At 46.1% G+C, this 17026-nt stretch overlaps 1 protein-coding gene across 1 annotated transcript in view; it reads left to right on the top strand.

Annotated features, from left to right (window-relative positions):
- HSPA12B (heat shock protein family A (Hsp70) member 12B) overlaps positions 1 to 17026 on the top strand; it is a 48378-nt gene that overhangs the window by 20325 nt on the left and 11027 nt on the right. Inside the window, exons 5-10 of the mRNA XM_078861563.1 lie at positions 6249 to 6353; positions 6964 to 7080; positions 7870 to 8041; positions 13248 to 13340; positions 13954 to 14058; positions 15723 to 15981. Coding sequence (XP_078717689.1) covers positions 6249 to 6353; positions 6964 to 7080; positions 7870 to 8041; positions 13248 to 13340; positions 13954 to 14058; positions 15723 to 15981 — 851 coding nt within the window. The remainder of the gene's footprint in view (positions 1 to 6248; positions 6354 to 6963; positions 7081 to 7869; positions 8042 to 13247; positions 13341 to 13953; positions 14059 to 15722; positions 15982 to 17026) is intronic.

The following is a 17026-nucleotide window of genomic DNA, read 5'->3' as shown; positions in this document are numbered from 1 at the left end:
ATCGAGCGTTGCAAAAAGTAACGACTGTCCACCAAAGACCAAAGCGTGACTGTGACGAGACGAAATTGTTGAGTCTGAAACGAAGACGCAGGCTAAGATAACGTTTCTGTGCGTCTATGTTGTGTGTCTCTCTCTCTCTCTCTCTGTGTCTCTCTCTCTGCTTGTGTGTCTGTCTGTGTGTGTCTGTGTTTTGTCTCTCTCTCAAATTTAGTTCTACCTGATGACGACTGCTTGTGTTGCAATCGAAACGTCGTATTCTATTATTTGATTTATTTTATTTCTACGTGACTTTACCGAAAGAACCAAAGAGTAATTCCTGCAGTCACGAAAGCTTCAAATCAACTTTAAGATAACTTTGTCACGTAATTAGAGACCGCAGTGAGCCCAGAAAAGACCAAACAGAGCAATTGCCTATATTGACATCTACGGATGAAATGTGCCTTACAAATGCACGTTGTTATAATATGTATATAAAGAGGTTCATGAAGTACAATGAGTGTTTAACCTGATAAATAATGCTGGGTGGGAAATTTCACAAAAACCCTTTAACCAAAATCTTAATAACCACTACATTTGTGGACTAACGGTTCAACTGCCTTTTGTCGACTAGACCTTAAGATGATGCTTCGATGAAATGCGCAGAGTAGGACTTGAATAAAGCTCCACGGGTTGTCGACGACTCGTCTGAGACTGCGACTTCACGGCGAATCAGAATCGCTATTGAGACCGGAGGAATCCGAAGAGCTATGAAGCTCTTTTCACAGAAGTCCAGTGATGACCGCATTCGCGCTTGCAGCAACCGACGCACGCGGCCCGGCTCGTTGAACGTGGTTCCGTGCCAAGAAAGTGAACCCAGCAGTTGGAGTGTTCTAAACGCTCGAGCAAGGCTCAGCGTCCCGCATCAATCAATAAATCAATCGTTTTTCTTACGTGCCAATATCGCCCTCGGTAAAGTCGGCATCAGTGCGCATCGTAGCGGAATGGGAACGGTACACGGGGGCCAGAGAGTAGCAACAGAAAATGAAACAAGAAACCCGTCACGACCCCAGCGGCAAACACCGGCTGAGCAACCGCGCACAAAAGAAAGTGCAAACGTGCGCAACGAATAACGTAAGAGCTGTAAGAAGCACTAAGCAATTAAAAGTAGAGAGAGACAGCTTTAATGAGATTTTTTTTTGTGATGGGAAGCTTAGTCAGAATAGATGCGTCTTACACAGACCACGGAATTGAGAGACATTTGGCACGTTTCGGATGTCCGGTGACAGGCAGATGCGGGGAGGGGGGGTCCAGATTGGTGGGGGCTGTGCTCCAGAAGGCTCTGTCTCCCCTGCGTCGTGTGAAGGATCCTGGGCTCAGCCACGTGTTGACTTGCGTTGTTAAGCGACTTGAACTTTGGCCCAGGCGAACGTACGATTATTTGAGTGTAATGGCCACAGAGCGTGGTTGACGGCCCAGCCGATGCAGGTTTGTACACAGGCAATGTGCAGGGATTACAGGTGACAATCATGTTAACGTATTCGTTGAGAGTTTATAGTTATGTCCGTTAATATTACCTGGTTTAAGTGTAATTTCCCTGGAATGAAATCAATATATATTTGGAAAGTAAAGGTTGTGTTGAAGCAATTTTGTCTAAATTGTAATGATATTTTTTCGTTGACTAATCTTCTACAAAACACCGAGTTACATCGGGAGAGAAGGTCAGTATTTTTACCTATCTCTATTTATAAGTTGGTGAAATTGTTTTTAATCGTGGACGAGCATGCTAGGAATTACGCTGAGAAACAAGAAAATGAGCATACGGTTCAGAGACCAAACTCCCCTTAAAGATATCATATTGCCTGTTAAGATTAGTACATTGACCAGGGCAGAACATGTCACTCAAAGGAATGATGGCCATTGGTGGAGACAAATTGCAGAGTGGCAGCCAAGGACGGAACGCGTCGGAAAGGACATTCATTGCGAGTTGTAGTGATGAAATCTGCTCACGTGCATGATATAGATAGCTTGTTGCATCACGGGACGGTAAGAAATGGCAGCGACGTGGGGAGGTCTTCATCCAGCATTGGATAAATCATGACTAATGATGATTGATGATGAACATTTGTAAAGACTGCATCTTAAGATGTTCCACGTGAGAAAACCTCACTTCTTGGAATACACACGCCTAGATAGAGTGTTACATGCGGTAACAATTTCAGTCAGTGGGCTAAACACCCTCGTTTCGGGGGAGAGTGGGTTTTCGCCGGTCTAATGAACCCAAGTGCACGGCTCATTGGGCAGAGGCCAATTTTACACGCGGTTCACTTTCAAATTGTGCGTTGGTTCCAGGCGAATCTGATGCTTCGAGGGTGCGTGTCAACATCAGCATCTCCATTATGCGTTTTTCTTTTCAAATTCCATCGAAAGGACACCTTACCCACGTTTGGGTAAAGGTGCAGCCCTGCAATTCGCTTGCTCATGCCACTGCTGGCAGAGGGCCTTCCACTAGTGGGACCTCTCTCTCGACAGAGTCCCATATAGAGAGTATTTTTGGCCTACTGTTTAATGCTGATCAGAGGTCTTGGAAAAGGCGGTAGTAACCACGCGTTACTCCACTCCTGTATACGTGACTTGCTGATCGACTGTGGTGTTCCAATTTGTACTGCTGGGTGGACAGAGCTGAGGGTGGTGGGGGGTTAAACAAAAATGTGTGCATTGAGACCGAATTGGCAATCTCTGGGTTGCAAGTCCAACGTGCTAACCAGGACACAGCGGCAGTGTCTCCCCTCCTTATGCTTTAACACGTGGTTGATCGAAAACAAAGTTTCGGAGGTATGAGCGGCTCTGAACCCTTTGTGTTCACTTCTGGTGAAGACCCAGCAGCTCTCCCCTACCCGACTGCCGCCCCTGGAGCACCGTGAAGATGTTTGCCTGCAAGCAAGATTTTGACTTAAAACTTTCGTGACTGCAAGAATTCATACTCTTTGGTTCTTTCGGTAAAGTCGCATAGATAGAAAAACAATAATAACAATTTTTATTATTTGATAATATTTTTAAAAAAAAATTGTATTCACTTTATTTTTATTATTTTTCTATCTACGTGAATATACCGAAAAAACCAAAGAATAGGAAGCAAGATGGTTTAGTGCAGGGGTCGGCAACCTGCGGCTCCGGAGCCGCATGCGGCTCTTTTGAACCTTGACCGCGGCTCCGGGGCGGATGCTAGCGAGGGGAGGAGGCGCAGTGTGACACCTGCTCTGGCGTTGCCGCTGCTGACAGGTCGCCGCTCAGCTCCACACTGCCCGCCCGGTGACAGGCAATAACGTTGCCGTTGCTTTGTCACATGTTTGGAAGAAGTAAAAACCTTCCTGGGCAGCAAAGAGCTCACCTTTGCTGAGCTGGAACAGCCAGAGTGGCTGGAAAAATTACATTTTATGGTAGACATGACAGCACATCTAAACACGCTAAATACAACCCTTCAGGGGAAAGGAGGCACAGCCCTGCACATGCTGGAGGAGGTTTTGGCATTCGAGCGCAAGTTGACAGTGTTTGTCAAAGATTTACAGAGAGGTACACTGTCTCACTTTCCCTCTTTGAGAGAGTTCAAACAAAGTCATGATACGATAAATTTGGAATATTTCAAGTCTGCAATCACCACAATGCAAAGTTCGTTTGGGAAACGATTCTGTGAGTTCAGAGAGGAAAAAACGACATTATCCTTCCCTGTCACTCCCCTGGCGATCGATCCATCCCTATTGAATATGACTGCATTTGCAGGTGTAAGTCAACCTGATCTTGAGATGGAACTGGCCGATATAGCCGACAAAGATATATGGGTGTCCAAGTTCAAATGCTTGACCGCTACTCTTGAGGATGTTGCCCGTCAGAAGGCCATTCTGGCTCAGAATCATAAATGGAGTGATATTGAAAACCTTCCCAAACAGGACAAACTTGTATTCGAAACATGGAATGCCATCCCCAACACTTATATAAACATGAAAAAGTATGCATTTGGAGTCCTGTCGATCTTCGGCTCCACATATGTATGTGAGCAGGTCTTCTCCAACATGAACTATATTAAAAACAAACATCGATCACGCCTCACAGATGACAGCTTGCAAGCCTGTGTGAAAATGAAGGTGACGTCTTACACGCCTGATGTGCAGACACTGTGCACTGAGGTTCAGGAGCAAAAATCCCATTAACCAGGTAATTTAGCTATTAATTTGCAAAAATATATTTTACATTGTTAAGTGAAAAAGTCCTTTTTTTATTCAGATTGACAGCTGACTGCACGATCCTGTATATAGCAATAAGGTAAGAAACAATATATGCAGTGTTATATTTGTTTTAATAGTTGCAATGGTTTTGCGGCTCCCAGTTTATTTTTTCCTTCGGAAACGGGTCCAAGTGGCTCTTTATGTCTTAAAGGTTGCAGACTCCTGGTTTAGTGGTATAGGCAGCTCAGGGGACTTGCATGAAAGACTTTGTTATTCTTTCATTATTCTACATTTGCAAAACCTCAATTCGTGTCAGGCCATACAAATAAATAAATAACCATAATAATACCTTTTTCTTTTTAAAATAAAAATACATCGAAGCCTCAGGAAGAATGGTTTAGACAGCTGTGACAGATTGCATTGAATATTAACGCATGTTCCAGAGAGGGTGTATTCGCATTTTGACGTCTCGACTTGCCGAAACGTAAATGGGTAATTTTCATACGACCTAGTAAGCAAAGATAATCCCATAATACTTCATTCTTCTGTGTGTGTCGAGATCAAAAACACACGGGAAATTATGTTCCCTTCTTCGCTGCAGTTTTTTTGTACATAATTTCTCAACACCTCCGTAAAAAATTACATTTCACGTTTACCGACCGTTTACGATGTTTTGCATTTGTTTATTCAATGCCATGAAATGAAAAGTGAAAGGTGGTTCCTCACTCAAGTGTCGGCCTATGCTCACCTAAGTCATCCATTTTGTTGATTATTTGGCAGGGACCATTGAACAATGGATAGCCACTGCTGAATTTCCACTTAGTGTTTCTCACCTTAGGATGATGCTTATGATTGGAGTGAGTTGACATGGGTACTTGAGCTCTGATGCTCGTGAATGGGAACTTTGCTGCTGCTGCTGTTGCTGCTGCTGCTGCACGAGTAACTGCATTGATTGTCATTTTGCAATCGATAAACATGACGCATGGATTGGAGACATGGACACTGACCAATACAACGAATGTTCAAAAGTGTGCTAAGGAGCGCAGAGATATGCATGCTTGGAATTACACTGACATACGGGAAGAGGAACGCATGGATCAGAGAACGTATGGTACAACGTGAATAGACGTTAGAATTGACTGTTAATAAAAATGAAGTGGGCTTGAGCAGCGGAAGCCGCGAGAAAGGGATGACGACCGGCGGTTGAGACCAACGACAGTGGAAGCCGAAAGAGAGAGCACACCCAAGAGGGGGAGTCCACCGTGGAGGTGGAGATGAAATGTGTTCAAGTGGTGCCACGGTGATGTTAACTACCTCTCTTGGTATTCATATTCTTGGTTCTTTCGGTAAACAACCTCCTCTCCTTCTCTCCTCCCCCCATCCTCTTCTCGACAACGTGGTGTCAGTCAGGTATCTGTTTCACGTTGTGTATTTGCATGATTTGCGTGTGCTGCAGTCGAAACGTCGTGAGAATTTGTATTGTTTCATATTTTTATTATTGTATTATTTCCCTTCTACGTGACTTTACCGAAAGAACCAAAAATATGAATCCCTGCAGTCACGAAAGCTTTAAATCAAAATTCACCTCTCCTGGTATTCAGGAGGTCGTGGGTTCGATCTCGACCCTGACACCTGTATATTTGGAGTGCGCATGCTCTCACTGCGGTCGCGTGAACTTTTTCTCTGGGTCCTTTTTTTCCCCTGGTAAAATAAAACATAGTTTAGTTTAGTTAAGAAGCTATCCTGGATTGTAGCATCACGATACTGTGGCAGATGATTGACAGCTTGGGGGAAGGCCTTAATCCAGCAGTGGATCGTTCAAGGCTGATCATGGTCATGATGAAGAATTCTAAAGGTTAAGAGAAGCAAAGCTACTGTCGCATCTTATTACTCCTTGCCCATAACTCTTCTCGCAAATGTGGCCAACATGTGGGAGAGTTCGTTTTTACACACAACAATGACCGCTTTGTGGGAGGGCAGCTGTTACCCTAATTAAAGCTGTATATTAAAGAAAAGCAAGCTTTCAAACATCATCACTCCCTTCTGCAGGTCATCTCCTTGGACACCGAGCTGGAGGCAACCAACGGGAAGATGGTGAAAGCCCTCGAGGTGTTTGCCCACGCGTTGCGCTTCTTCAAGGAGAGAGCCTTGCAGGTAAAACAAACGCTTGTGCTGCTAAACAATTGAGCGAATCACCATTTTGAGAAGGCTGGGTGCAAGAGCATTGCATCGTTGCCATGGGCTAGAGTGCAAGGAATTCCTAATAGCCTCGGCCAGTGGGTTCCCAAACCCAAGCGGAGCACAGGCTGTGGCGTGCATACTGTGCAGGAACATGGCAGGCAAAGTCGGCGCAGCATTGCAGCGGCAAATCACGCAAATACACAACGTGAAACAGATACCCGACTGACACCACGTTGTCGAGAAGAGGATGGGGGGAGGAGAGAAGGAGAGGAGGTTGTGGGGGGTGGGGTAAGGAGGATGGAGTGCTTGTGGGAAGTGGCCGCCATAATCAAAAACATTGAAAACCATTGATCTGGGCAATCTTAAAGTTTACCTTTTGACTCCTCCAGCAATCTTCTTTACTCCATTGACGAGCCCTATCATTTGAGGGTGACCTCTGAGCTAATTTCCTTCGTATGACAAATTTTTCCAGGTTGTGTTTTTTGAGTGCCGATGTCCAAATCCTTATTCTGAGAACCGCTCGAGCGTGACTCCTGCTGCTGCACTGCTCTGCCGGATTTCCACCCATCTCCGGAACTCGCAGGAACTCTCGGATCAGACGGGCTTGCCGTACAACCCCGATGAGATCCGATGGGTGATCACGGTCCCCGCCATCTGGAAGCAGCCGGCCAAGCAGTTCATGAGGGAGGCGGCCTACGCGGTGAGTTGGGGAGGGCGACTGCTTGCAGCAGATGGTCCATTTTGGGTCATGTTTTTTTCAGTTTTTCTGCTCGGCATTTATGTGCAGGAAGCTTTTACATCTTCTTTCTTCACCGGCATTCTCCTTACTCGTTTTATTCTTTATTCATGTTGTTTGTTATGATCCATGGCTCAGGATTACCGCATCGCATCCATTCTGTCTTGGACCATAGCTATGGAAAGATGGATGGAGGTGGTTTCCCTCTTGCCTTCTACAACAGTATCTTTTTTTTATGTGACACCATCACCAGATGTAGCTGAATGCCATACCCAGGACACATTGATTTGACAGCCGGATCATTTCAAGTGTATTCTGCAGTGCTCTAAACTCCAGTCGTCACATTCCACCACAACCCAGGTTTACATTTTTATGAAACGCTTGCGTACAATGGATGGCAGTGGTTGACATCATGGCATTGGGGTGTGCAAGCCTGCATGCAGCTGGAGCAGTTGGGAGCAAAACACCGACAGTAAACATTGAGACAATTCTAACGTGGTTATGATTCTGGCACCTCAAAATAAAAGAGCACGAGACATGTTACACATTTAAGATCGTTTCATTATCCAAAGCCAGTCGTCCCAAAGTGAGGTCATTATAAATTGATTCAACCAGGAAAGTCTCACATCATCTCAGTAGATTTTAAAGCACAAGGCATTAGGATGTTTGGCTTTTTTTTGCCTAACTCTCAGTAGGCCCGAAGGTGTCACACCGATCTTCATTCTTTCTTTGTTCGTGCCTCTGCCCCGCCAGGCAGGGATCGCGACCCCACAGGCCCCCGAGGGCCTTCTCATTGCCCTCGAGCCCGAGGCTGCGTCCATCTACTGCCGCAAGTTGCGCCTCAACCAGCTCACGGAGCTCGCGGCTTCAACCCACGTCTCCAACGGCCACGGCGACTCGGCCTCCCCAACAGGCTTCTCCAATGGTGCGCGTGCGGCCTCAGTGGCAGGCTTGTCACTAGCTGGGCCAACGGTAGGGTTGCCACCTGTTTTGGGGGTGTTTTTTCAGGAATTGTCCTCTTTTTTTTTTTAGGTAGCTGCCCAGGGATTCTGTAAGTTTTTATCGTGACTTTAAAGGACTCGTTTTTTGTTTTGTTTCGTCAGTCTATGGGACTCTTTTTGACAGTGCGTTGGTTCCAGGTGAAGCTGATGCGTCGAGGGTGGGTGTCAACACCAGCATCTCCGTTCTGGCAATAATACAGGAGGTTTTATGATGTTCAAACACCAAATAGACGCATATTCCAAGGCATTAAGTCTGTATTAACCACACATGCTTGAGGTAAAACATGCAAACAAATATGCTTTGATCATATATGCATCGTCTTTGAAACTGATTGGCTTATATCCGGAATAGCCTCCTTTATGTCCTTGTCTCACCAGTGTTAGGCAACCGGATGCCTTGCAATAGGTGTCTATTTGGTGTTTGGATATCTGAACACCTGCTTTATTGTTGGAAAGGGTAAAGCCTAGTATTCCCTTTTATCATCTCCGTGTCGGTCTTTGCCCCTTTTGATACTGAATTATTATTCTTCCCATAATATTGCCCAGGTTTTTTTTTATACCTCAGAGGTGGCAACCATAACAGTCAACCATTCCAGAATGTTGTGGCTTTCACGAAAAGAAACGGAAGCTGAATTTGATCATGAAAAGTAAACAAATCAATGCATTATAAATACGTATTTAATCAGTGCATACTACCTGTTATGACGCATGATTCAGAATCCTAGCCATTAACGAAAAATACAGAAAACCTTAACAGTTTGCAAAGAAGCACGAGGAGATATGCATGCTTCCTCGTGGCACTGAGACAGAAGGAGGAACACATGGATTAGAGAACACAGGTTAATGACATTGTCCAAACCGTGCATAAAAGTTAGTGCGCTTGGACAGGACGCGTCATGGTTAGATGGGTTGATGGCTGATGGTCAAAAATAATCGTGGCAGCCAAAGAATGGAGCATGTCCAGTAGGACGTTCAGTGAGATAGAGTCATGAAAAATCGATTTGTATGCAGAAGATAGGAGGACTACACTGCAGAATCATAAGAGTTGGTCGCAGCCTAAAGAGGCCTGCATCTATCAGTGGATTAATCATGGCTGATTATGATTATCTAAAGGCTAAACACATCTAAAGCCAATCCCCGTATATGTGCACCTGTGGGTATTAGAATGTCCTGCGCGAGATGGAGTGATGTGGTACATGAGGATGTAAAGCTGAGTGGACTTGCCGATAACTGGCACCAGTGGTGTCAAGATCGGCCTCTGTGGAGGAGGCTCGTGAAGGACGCTACTGGGCAGTTGGAGGCAGTCGCCTTCCAATTACAACGGAGGGCAGAGGAGCGACGCTCACAACAACGAGCGGAGAACCGGGTGGCATTTACCGCGTGCAGTGAGAAGGTCCGTGCAGGGGTCAATTGGATAGGGCGGGTCAAATGCAAATAAGTCCCGAATGATGGCTTGTGATTGGTCAGGATTGACCTGAGATCGCCCCCCTAGGCTACACCTTTCAACTCGCCCCCCCAAATCGGCCAATGGGATGCTGACCAAGCCTTTGCATATGATGACGCCCTCTACGAAAAATTTCTTAAATATTGATTCTTTTTCAATGGATCCCATTTGTCGATCAAATAGTTACTGAAAACAATTCTAGTTGAAGAGCAAATTTGTAGGTGGGGCACCACCCCAACGCCCCATATAAGCGTAAGGAGAGTGTTTTTGTGGAGAGTATTTCAATGAGTGTTCGTGGTTTATTTTTCCGTAAAGCTCAGTCAGGTACACCAGGTTCAACACCCGAGTCGGAATCTTACTTAACACGTGGGGAAACGTCTGTGATGTTATCACTTCTCTGTAACTGAGCAGAGAGCTCATATTGCTAATGAGATATAAGGTCAACGATTCGAATCATGTATTTTTCATCGAATATATTTTTCACAAATAAATAAATAACCGCAACTACAAGTAACAATCAAAGCAAACGGTGAGATGTATTTAATCATTATGAAACAATACATTTATGAAACAATACATCTCTCGTTTTCCAGAATGGAAAAGCAACAGTTGTGAAACGTAATGTAGTAGAATGCTACGTTTTTTTCAACCAATCCAAAAAGGCAGTCGACGCTGTGGAGGATCGCAGCGACACCACCAGAATGTGCATGTACAATGACTTAATAACCGGAACATTCAACGACCTTCATCAAGGTTGTGAAGTGTATATATTCTTAGGTTTTTTCGGTAAAGTCACGTAGGTAAAAAAAAAAATTCATTAAAGTTAAATAAAATAAAAATCACGACGTTTCGGAGGCAACACAAGCTTCCGTCTTCAGGTGGAACCGTCGCAACACGCTCGCTGTGTCAAGTAAAAAAAAAAAGTGTAGTGGATGATAGCACAGCAGATTCTGGAGCGAACATCCTGGGTGCAAATCCCGTGTACATGTTTTTCGCCATACTTTAACAATACGGTACATGACACCGCGATGATGTCTCATGCACACTTCGCGTGATGGCGTTATCACTTCTCTATAGCCAAGTGGAGGGTGCACAGCAATGCCAAATCGCAGGGTCGCAGATTCAAAATCGGTAGCGCTTTAATTTAATATTATTTTGCAAGTGAACGCAATCACAAGTATTAAAAGGAAAGGGTAACATTTATTATTTCGTTTTACCACATTTAAAATAGCAATGTTTAATGGGGCACTTATTTATAAAGTAGAGCATCTACTGTAGCCACAAAAGGTATCTAGAGTATAATGGACATTTGTGCTGTCTCTGAAGCAAATAGCCCATAGCACACAGCCCAGCAACGTTTAATGCAAAATCACAGCGAAGTCCGGCAAAAACAATCAAACCGTGCTGTGGAAACGGTAGAATAGTGGCATCCAGTCACAAGGGTGCTCATTTTAGTTGGAAAAACGACATAAACATCGCAATTTTTTTCCATGTTTTTCTTTTTGCACATTCATGCATTAACACGCGGGGTAAGAACGACAGGGAATTACATGCTGATAGACTATGGGGGAAATGAAAGACACATTTGCTATATTTTATTAAAAAAAAATGCTAATATAGGGGTTACCAATGGCAAAACAAAATGTCCAGAGATTAGCAATGATAAAATGGTTCAGGAGGATGATAAACAACAAAAATATATAAAAGTGCACAAAGACGCATTGGGAGATGCATGGTCGCAATAACACAGAGAACTCAAAGAGGAGCACATAGATTAGAGAACGTGCAGAGGATTCATTACATCGTTCTGTTCATAAAAGTGAGTGGGCTTAGACAGGATGATTCATGGCTGAACGGGGTGACAACCTCAAGAATGGTCCAAGACGACGTCATGTGCAGTTGCTAGGTCGGCTATAATGTCGGGGGGGAGGGGGGTGCCTGCATCCAGCAGTGGAGTAAGCATGGCTGATTATGATCATCTAAATGCACGTAAATTTCGATTTAAAGCTTTCGTGACTGCAGGGATTCATCTTCTTGGTTCTTTCGGTAAAGTCACGTAGAAGGGAAGTAATAAAACAATAAAAATAAAACAAAATAAAATAATTATCACGACGCAAGCAGCGTTGTGGCCGAAACGTCGTGAGAATTATTTTATTATGTTTTATTTTTATTATTTATTACTTCCCTTCTAAGTGACTTTACCGAAAGAACCAAGAAGATAAATGCACGTAGCCAACCGGGCTAATCGGAGGTGCAACAAAAATGTCGAACACTTACAAACCCGGCGGCGTATGTGTGTGTTTGAAAGTACCACGTGTTACTACTGATGAGTGCCGTGCAGCGGCGAAAGTGTCCCGTGTGGCCATGGCTGGTGCCCGACTCTTTGGGGCGAGGGGGCATGGGAAGGGGAGGGACGGGAACGTTTCTCTGGCCTGGATTTTGCTGTAGGTGGTGTTAGTCTGCCACCTGCTGTCAGTTGCACGCCATCACATGCAAGTTGGTAAATACGCAGAGGCGTAAATGTTGCCCCAGATTCGGAAAGGGGAAAAACGTTGAAGAGTGCGCAAATAAAGCGCGGAGAGGTACACGCTTGGGATTACACCGAGAGACGGAGGAACGCGTGGATTGGAGAGGGAATTTAATGCACCCATTTTAGTGACCGTTCAGAAAAGTGGGCTTGTGCAAGACACGTCGCTAAATGGGTAACAAAAATCATCATTAGGAGCCGTCCATAAATGACGTCACGCACCTAGGGAGGGGGGGGGTCAGACATTTGTGACGATGCATGACGAGAGGGGGGGTTTGAGAAATGTGACGTCACATAAAAATGTGCAACTTTAAATAAATACAGGCAACACGTTCTACTTAATTAAATATACTTTTCAATAAATGTTTTCTCCTACAACATCAGAGTGCAGCACAACATTAAATACGCACTACATTGACAATAGTTTAAAGCGATTTGAAGCATGTTTTATTTTGGGGGGGGGGCAAGGGGGGGGCAGAGCTTTGTGACGTCATATTTGAGGGGGGGGTCTGACTTTTTGTGACGCCGTGTGACGAAGGGGGGGGGGGCGGTTAAAAATCGTCCAAAATCGCGTGACGTCATTTATGGACGGCCCCTTACGTGTAACACTACCGTCTGAATAACTCGTGTTAAACAGGAGAGACAAAAGCCAATCACAACACGTTACCCACGAGCCGTGAGATACCACCAGCTATTTCGTCGAAATGATTGAAATCGTAACCAGATCCACTTCACAACAGAGGTCGCAAACGGGTTTTGATTCCTTACCCGTACCCGGCCGCACCAGGCTCGCAAATGGGTACCCGTACCCTACCCGATACCCGGCTACCCGTACCCGGCCGGGTACGGATAGGGTACGGGTACCCGATTGCGATCTCAGGGATGAAGCCATGTTGCAGGCGCGGATGAGTTGATTCTAGTAATTTGAATTGTGAGAAGAGACAAGACGTTGGGAAATGAGTGACAAACGCTTACTCACCAGTGACTCACGGTCTACCCGTACCTGGCCGCACCAGGGTCGCAAACGGCTACCCGTACCCGGTCGGGTACGGGTAGCCGTGTATCGGGTAGGGTACGGGTATCGGGTACCCGGTTGCGACCTCTGCTTCACAATCGATCGGCCTGTGCCACCGTTGCGATCCCTCCTTTCTGCCCGCAGGTTGGGACGTGCCGCGCCGCTCCCGACACAGCCAGAAGGCCACCTTCGTCGTGGAGAGCAGCGTCGGGGAGCTGTGGTCAGAGCTGCAAGCTGGTGCGGGCTCCCCTCCCAGCCCCATCCCCCCCCCCCCCCGCTAACCCTCCCACGTCTCCATCACCACTCCTCATCTCGAACATATCCAGCAGAGTTTCTCAAACACGTGTCTCATCACCGTCGTCAGCAATATCAATCGTCATTCATCATCAATAATCATCATCCGTTGTCTTCATCGTCATCAGCATCCGTACCTCCGATTAGCACGGTTGGCTATGTACGGTGCGAAGGAAGTTCATCATGTACGTCAACATGTTTATGAGGATCGTAAACATGTGACTAGTAAATTGAAAATTAATTTATTTAGAACTGCTTTTAGTGTTTAGTTTGTTGTCCTTCCATTGCACCTCCGAATAGCACGGGTTGCTACGTACGGTGCAAAAGAAGTTCAACACACATACATAGTAGCCACAGCCAAAGCAAGATGAACACTCGATGTGGTATGCCAGGTGGGGAATATCATCTCGGTCTCCAAACCCAGACAGACCCGGCTGGTATTAATCCATGTTTACACGACATTTACCACCCAATATCTCCTGCCACCCTACATTTGTATGATGAAGTCTATATTTTTTTCCCTCCGTGCATCTTGACCCGTCGTCCGCTTGCGCAGGGGACAAGTACCTGGTGGCCGACTGCGGTGGCGGCACCGTGGACTTGACCGTGCACCAGATCGAGCACCCACAGGGCACGCTCAAGGAGCTGCACAAGGCCTCGGGTAACGAGCTGCGAGACGGCACCAGCCAGTCGCGGCAGCCTGCATGCCATGGGCCCATGCCCAAGCAATGATACGGGGGCGCCCTGTCAAATATCCCCGTCCCGTTCCACTGTCCTCCCAGCACTTGAGTCCCGGGAGCAGGGCCGAGTCTGCCTGGGCTCACGTCCGCGCAAATGGAGCATGATGGGGTGGCGGTGGGAGATGTGTTTTGGCGAGAGAGAGCCCAGATTAGCACTCTCACCCGGCACTGCCTTGGCACTCTTCTTGCCAAATGTCCTCTTGTGAAAGCTTTCCCCTCTCTCACCGACGCTGGCCATTCTCTTGCCAAACCTCACCACTCTCTCGCTAAATCTCACCACACTTGTCACCACTCACCCTCTCGCCAAAAACTCTCACGAAATCCTGCTAACTTGTCTCTCCAAATTTTTCCCCAACTCTCGTCACTCTCTCTCCGCTCTTTCGTCAATTGTCGCCACTCAAGTGTCATTCTCTCGCCAAGCTTATGCAGCTTGTGGTTGAGACGGCTCCCTGTGTGCGAGTATGTGGATGTGTGAAGGTGTATGCGTGCGAGTTATGAGTAGTGACGCAGTGGTAAGCCCACTATGCTTGGAATCAGGCGACTTGAGTTTGATTCCTAGGTGTAGTTAACATTAACGATGAGTGGTATTTGGATTTAAAGCTTTCGTGACTGCAGGGATTCATCGTCTTGGTTCTTTCGGTAAAGTCGCGTAGAAAGGAAATAATAAAATAATAGAAGACGCTGTCTTTCCGACAGACCTGTTCTTCACCTGAGGACGGCTGCTTGCGTTGTGGCCGAAACGTCGTGAGAATTGTATTTTATTATGTTTTCTTTGTATTATTTTATTATTTCCCTTCTACGTGACTGTACCGAAAGAACCAAGAAGGTGAGTGGTATCTGAACCAGCCCGGGAGGGCCCCGTTAGTTGACTTCAATGAGTACCTGGTGCGGTGTGTAAACATCAGCACCAGGAACAGATCTTGAGATGTCCGGGCGTGCTTCTGAGCACACGCTCCTGTCATGCGCCATGCCAACCTTCATAGCTACTCACAGCGTGTGTGGCTATGAAGGCATCTTTGGGGCACACACAGCCCGTGGTGAAATAATTCACTATGTAGCACAATTTTTGTCCCTGGGTACTAAGTGTTAATTTTTTTATTGTTTATGCCTAAAAAGTATAGAAAATGACGATTCATAATAAAGGCAATTGTTCCCCACAAACTTTGCTTTTGTGACCAGGACTTTATGTGAACGAAAGACACAAATCCACACGTTTTCTCATTGAAAATAGGTACATTTAATAATATCAATGTCCTGGTCACAAAAGCAAAGTGTGTGGGGAGTAATAGCCATTATATGTACTTTTGAGACATAAGCAAATAGGAAATAACACTTACTACTCAGGAACACTTTTTTTTTGTGACACAGTGAAATAATGGGAGCAGCGATTCACGCCCTGCCACCGTAACCACGACCACCCGAGTTAAATTCCTTCACCACGATGAACGTGAGCGGTTCGAGCGGTACCAAAACCCGATCCTCGGTATCACCCCCCACCCCCCGCCACACCGCCCGCTTCAACCGGCGCGGCGGAGGCCTTCGTCCTGCGGTTGTGCGTGACACGCCGCGTGCGTTACGGGCACAGGTGGGCCTTACGGTTCTCTGGCCGTGGACCAGGCCTTCGAGCGGCTGCTGGGCCGGATCTTCAGCGCCGAGTTCATCGTGCAGTTCCGGCGGAACCGCCCGGCCGCCTGGGTGGACCTGACGATCGCCTTCGAGTCGCGCAAGCGCACGGCGGCGCCGGGCCGGGCGGGCCCGCTCAACATCTCGCTGCCCTTCTCCTTCGTGGACTACTACAAGAAGGTGCGCGGCCACAGCGTGGAGACCGCCCTTCGCAAGAGCGGGTGAGCGAGCCAGAGGCCTCTTCGATGCTTTGCGTCGCCGCGCGCCCATTTCGCACAAGCAATCGTTCTGCGCCGTTGACGTTGCCGTCCGTGCCATTGTCAGTGTTGTCATCGTCATCACCATCTTCATTGTTGGCAAAATCAAATCATTGTTACCAGCAGCAGCATCATCATCATCACGGCCGCCATCATCATTATCATTGTTGTCATGAAATTATCGTCACCATAATGATCATCACGGTCACCATCAAAGCATTGTCATTGTCAGCGTCATCACGATCATTATCATCATCGTTGTCATTATTGTCATGATCAAATCATTATCACCAGCATCATAATCATCACCATTAAAACATTGTTGTCGTGTTCGTCATCACAGTCGTCATCATTATCATTGTTGTCGTGTTCGTCATCACAGTCGTCATCATTATCATTGTTGTCGTGTTCGTCATCACAGTCGTCATCATTATCATTGTTGTCGTGTTCGTCATCATTATCATTGTTGTCGTGTTCGTCATCACAGTCGTCATCATTATCATTGTTGTCGTGTTCGTCATCATTATCATTGTTGTCGTGTTCGTCATCACAGTCGTCATCATTATCATTGTTGTCGTGTTCGTCATCATTATCATTGTTGTCGTGTTCGTCATCACAGTCGTCATCATTATCATTGTTGTCGTGTTCGTCATCATTATCATTGTTGTCGTGTTCGTCACCACAGTCGTCATCATTATCATTGTTGTCGTGTTCGTCATCACAGTCGTCATCATTATCATTGTTGTCATGTTCGTCATCACTGTCGTCATCATTATCATTGTTGTCATGTTCGTCATCACTGTCGTCATCATTATCATTGTTGTCGTGTTGGTCATCACTGTCCGTCATCATGGTCATCGTCATCTGGACTTACAGGTCAGCGCTGGTTCGGTTCACTGAAAAGTCCGGCGAGCTGCAAATGATCCAAATATAAGGAAAATATAATAAACACAAACAACCCTGTAAACCCTTACACAAGTAAATAGTATTTAAAGCGCACGTTGTATAG

Source organism: Lampetra fluviatilis, chromosome 12 (assembly GCF_964198595.1).
Source record: "Lampetra fluviatilis chromosome 12, kcLamFluv1.1, whole genome shotgun sequence".
Classification (NCBI taxonomy): Eukaryota; Metazoa; Chordata; class Hyperoartia; order Petromyzontiformes; family Petromyzontidae; genus Lampetra; species Lampetra fluviatilis.
Note: the sequence above shows the minus strand (reverse complement) of the source record. Positions and strands in the feature narration are given on the sequence as shown.